The sequence below is a fragment of the Leishmania donovani genome, chromosome 14, assembly GCF_000227135.1.
Source record: "Leishmania donovani BPK282A1 complete genome, chromosome 14".
Taxonomy (NCBI): domain Eukaryota; phylum Euglenozoa; class Kinetoplastea; order Trypanosomatida; family Trypanosomatidae; genus Leishmania; species Leishmania donovani.
The window spans coordinates 173,710-178,766 of NC_018241.1; the positions used below are offsets into that span (position 1 = coordinate 173,710).

General features: G+C 52.9%; 1 protein-coding gene across 1 annotated transcript; it reads right to left on the reverse strand.

Moving 5' to 3' along the window:
• LDBPK_140490 (hypothetical protein, unknown function) lies at window positions 1–252 on the reverse strand (the record flags this gene model as incomplete). The annotated part of the gene is made up of 1 exon (XM_003859372.1): window positions 1–252. A coding segment is annotated over one exon (252 nt), but the record flags the coding sequence as incomplete, so codon positions are not given.
• Between the last annotated feature and the right edge of the window lie 4,805 nt (window positions 253–5,057).

Sequence of the window (5,057 nt, forward strand, 5' to 3'; positions counted from 1 at the left end):
GCCGATCCTGATGGCCCTGGTGCCGTCGACCATGAAGACATCCGTGGCGGCGGCGGCGATGAGCAGCACGAAGGTGATCACCTGCATCGTCGCGGCGAGGGCGATGAGCACGCGCTCCCGGCAGGGGATGTAGAGAACCGTGCGGCCACCGATCTTCGACTTGCGGCGATGCAGCGAGGATGGGCGGCGAGAGGTGCGGAGGGAGCTGATCTCCGTCAAGGGCTCGCAGTTCGCGTTGGTGCCGGTCCGCATGATGGCGATAGCGGGGAAAAGGGAGGAATAAAACGAGAGCCGGGGAAAGGAGGATTGAATAAAGAACGAGGAGAAGCGTAAGTGCCCGTGTGCGTAACTTGATTCGGAGCTACGACGGAGATCGACAAGGGAAGAAGAGAGAGCGGGGAGCGAGGGGGAGGAGGTTTCAGCGAAGGAAGCGCAACACTAAAAGGGAGATAAGGCAAAGACAGAAGTATGGCGTTGTTTTCGCGTGCGTAGAGAAGTAGAAAAGCGCACCATACATGGACGAAATCAAGAGAGGCAGAGAAGAAGCGGAGAAGTTGGTGATGTTTTGTGTGAGTGGCGCATAGCGACATAGGAGAGTGTGATACGATGCAGAGGCTATAACACTCGCGACGCGAACCTGTGCAAGCGCATACTTCAGCAAGGGACGTCAAGCCACACCACCGCTCCGATCACAACGATGGTGAGGCCCGCAGAAAGAATTCTCTAAAAAAGTACACCTGGGCGGGCTCTGACCAGGTGAAGTGCGAGAGGGTAAGCAAGGAGCCCTTTTCCCTCATTCACATAACCGTATGGGCTTCGTTTGCTATGGCGCAGGTGCAGATGACCTTGCACTTTTCCGATTTGGTTGCAAGATATAGTCCTTGTCCGCCTCGTCACTTGTCGCACGCAACTTCTTAAGCCCCGAAAACGTGGTGGCCCCCCTCTCTTCCTCGCAACCCATCCCCGCAAAACACACCCGGCCGTGGACGAGGAGGGCTAGAGAGCAGAATGAGGTGAGGCTGCGAAGGCAGGGGGACACTCCAGGTTCGCCGTTGCGAGCCCTCACACCAAGGTGAGGAAAAGCTCCTGTCAGTAGACTTGTTTCGTGGTGATGTGCTGCTTTTCACTCTCGGTGGCAGTTTGCAGAGGTGTCCGCTGTTTCCTTCCCTCCGCACCGCCTCCCCCCTCACTGTTCCATGGTCACGAAGCGGTGTGTGGAAGCTATTTGAGGAAAAAGCGAGAAGAGACGCCGATACATGCACACACAACAGGGGGGGGGAGAGAGGGGCAGAGGGTGGCCATACAGGCGGGCTTGCTCGCACACTGTGTGTGTGTGTGTGCGCCACATACTTGTTCCCATGGAAGGTGAGTTCAGACGAAAATGGAAAAAGAGAAAACGCGCTGAAAAGAGAGACGGAGAGAGAGAGAGAGAGGGGGAGGCGCAGATGCAGAGAAACCACCACCAAAAAAAAAAAAAACAGCGTCGTTCATCGTTTTGCCCCCCCCCCCCTTTTGTTTCATATCACGTTTCCCCGCTTTGTTTCGCTCTTTGGGATGGGACTATCCTGCGCCACCTTTTTTTCGACAAACTCTCACGCTCCACACACACACACACAAAAGGGGGCGGGGCGGCGGGCGGGGGGGGGGAGGGACAAGGAAGCATGACGAGCGTCCGTCGAAAAGGGGCTTGAAAGAAAAGAAAACCAAAACAACAACCAAACCAACCAAAAAAAAAAAACGATACACCTGCTGGCAAGAGGAGGGCGAGGCCAGAGAGAAAAAGAGGGACAGAGAAAGCAACTGTATACGCTAATGCCGTGCAGCACGAGACCAGAAAACAAAACAAGCACATGAACAAAAAGAGGAAAGAAAGACAGAGAGGCAGAAAAAAATGCCCTTCCCTACAGAGTCGCATGAGAGTGGTGAGGTCTCTCTTGAAAGTGATGATGGTGGCGATGGTGGGTCAAGGAGGCGGAGGAAACAAGGCAAGACATCAATAAACAAGGAAAAACCATTGCCTGCCGGAAAAGACAACGAGAGGGCGGGAGCCTATCTTCACAACAGGGACGTCTTCTTTGCGCGTCTTTACAAACACCACAAGAAGGACGCAGGGCACATCCAGAAAAAAAAAAAAAACAACAAGCCGTGCGTCAGAGCTGATGCAAAAACATGGACAAACACACACGCACACTCACAAAATACACGCGTACACATGCATACATCCTATTCAGAACAGCAGTGGGCTCGAGCGCATGTATGTGTGCATGTGTACGTGTGGTTTTGTGCTGGGGGCTTCTTTCACCGCTGAAATAGTCGTGTGCTAGACTGTAGCATACAATGAGGTACTTCTGTTTGTTTTTTTTGTATAGATAAGCCTCTCTTCCCTTCGGGAGATCGATTTATCCGCAGATGGACAGAAAAAAAAGAGGAGGAGCAGGAGCAGGAGGTGTGTGTGTCGGTGTGTACAACAGAGTGAAAAAGAAAGACCATGACGAGAAATGTCAGCAACTACTCAGGGGGAAGGAGAGAATGCGAGAAGAGGAGCAACAAATACAGACCAGAAGAAACAATGTGGGCTAGGTTGGAGAGAAAGCACTCAAAGCCGAAAAAAAAAAGGGAAGGGGACTCAGAGGGAGAGGAAAGGGACAGAAAATACGGTGTGGCGAAGAGACAGGGGAAGGGCAAAGACACACACACACACACACACAAACACACATATGCGCCATAGAAGGACATAAACAGCCAAAAAAAAAACGGACAAGTCAGAACTTACGCGGATATATATCCATTTTCATCTTGCTTTTGAAGGAGAGTGTGCCCCATGGCCAAAACAAAAAAGAGAAGGGATAGCCTTCCCCACTACTTCAGTTTTTTCCTGCTGTAGGCTCTCTGGTCCACCGGTGCGCCTCCCTTTCTATGTATGTGCTTGTGCGACTTCAGCGAATCAGTATGCATCAGCACCGGTCTCCGTCGTGTACCCACCCAGCACGCAGCAAGGCTCATCTCATCACAACACCTTCTCGGTGCTCTTACACCACACACATCAGACGAACGCAAAACAAACGATTACCATACGTTCACCGGCTGCTGGGGCACACACACACGCGCGCAGAGACCCGAATTGCTATTGTTCGCACTTTTCTTTTTGCTATGAAACCCGGGATAGCCCTCTCCCTCCCTCCTCCCCCACTTGTGTTCGCCGTCGCACTAGGCGGGATCTGCACCGTTGTCACTTCCTTCCATTCCTCGTTCTGACCTGGAGTATCATCGCTGCCTTATTTCAAAGAAAGAGCGTGAGCCAGTGTGTGTGTCTTATTCGCGCTGGATCATTTCCACGTACGACAGCGCAGGGGAGCAGAGAAAAAACAACAAAAAGACGGAGAGCCGCAACGAAAGAGAAACACAGGGGTAAGAGCTTGTTGGGACGGAGGGGGTGGGGTGGGAGGGTGTCACCGGGATGTGGGGGGGGGTGGATGGGACAAGAGGGAGCAGGATGAAGGAAACGAGAAACGAGAGAACAACAAAAGGAGAGGGAGTGGAAGGGGGAAGAGGGGAAACAACAGGCAATCGCGTATTCGTCACTTAACGCAACCGACAAGAAAATAAATGTCCCCTCCTTACTTTGGTGAATTTCTTTTTTTTTTGTTGTGAGTGTGCGATATCCGCCCTCTGTATGCATACAAATATATCTGCTTGCGTGTGCACGTGCGTATGCTCTTCGTCTCTTGTTATTGCTTCTCTAGGGAGCGTCTTTCAAGGCGCGCAAATTCACCCATCGGCGTGTGCGTGTGCGTGGTTGAAAAGGGGTGGGGAGGCGGAGGCGGATGGTCAACGATACTGACCGGCTGACCTACCGTTGCTCTTTCGAAGGAACATGCTCGAGAGTGAGGGAGAGGGAACAAGAAGCAAGGGCGCGCGCATTTTTTTTTCGTCTGCATGGAAGAAGCGCAAGTGTGGAGACCACGTCCAGAGAGAGAGAAACTTGCCGTGATGAGGAAGGGGCGGGGGAGGAGGGGGAGAGACAGGAATATACGTGAAGAAAGGATCCCACAAAGAGAGGAAATCAGGCGTGTAACACGAAGAAGAAAACGAAGGAGGAAAGATCGAGCGGAAATGGAAGAGGGACATACATACACACACAGGCTCAGAGAGGAAAAAAGGAAGCGACAAGTGCGAGTAAAAAAGAGAAGGCAGGAGGTGGAGGGTGAGAGAGGGGAGGAGACGCGTACACACACAGAGAAACCTGAAAAACCGAGAGAAAGAGAGATGATTGATTATGACTCTCCTGCCCTGCTTCGTTGGAGGCCCACCGGGATGAGGGTCCCAATCGATGAGGGGTGGGTAGGGGTGGGGTGAAAAGGGAGGAGGACTGGTACATGTGCGGCGCTCCTCCGTGACCACGAACATAAGCACGCGAAGAGGACCAGGGAAGCCGGCAGTGATGGCTCGCGAAAGGAAGGCAGGAGGGGAGCCACTAACCGAACACCGTACACGGTGCATCAAAGCAAGGGAAGGAGGGCAAGGAAAAGGGAGGGAGGAGTCCGAACGAAAAGAGGGGATGGGAAGAGAAAGACAAGTAGGACAGATGAGGGATCCTCGGCACGAAAAACTAGTACTTGTTCCTTTTCCCTTACTGCCTGCGTGACCCCTTTTACCCTCTCCCTCGTTTCCTCCTTCAACCCGCTCGAATAGCCGTCGGCGTTGCATGCGTCTTAGTGAACAAGAAATCCACCCTCCACTTCACCGACCGCCCTCTCCCATCAGCGCCTCCCTCTCTTCCTCTTTACCAAAGACAGAAATTTCACATATCTACGAGCCCTCGGGCGATTTCTGTTGAACATGACAGCTACCCGCCGCCTGTGCGCTACGCTAGAAACAAAGACAACGGCCGATCAGGCCAGACTTACTCGGCTATCTCCTAGGCGCGGTTAAGGGGCGCTTCCTTCACCTGCTTCTGCTCAGCCACCAGCGACTTCATGCGATTCTCGAACATGCGCGTGTACACCGCGGTGAAGGTGAACTGGAATCCTTGCAGGGCGAAGGCGGTCATGATCAGG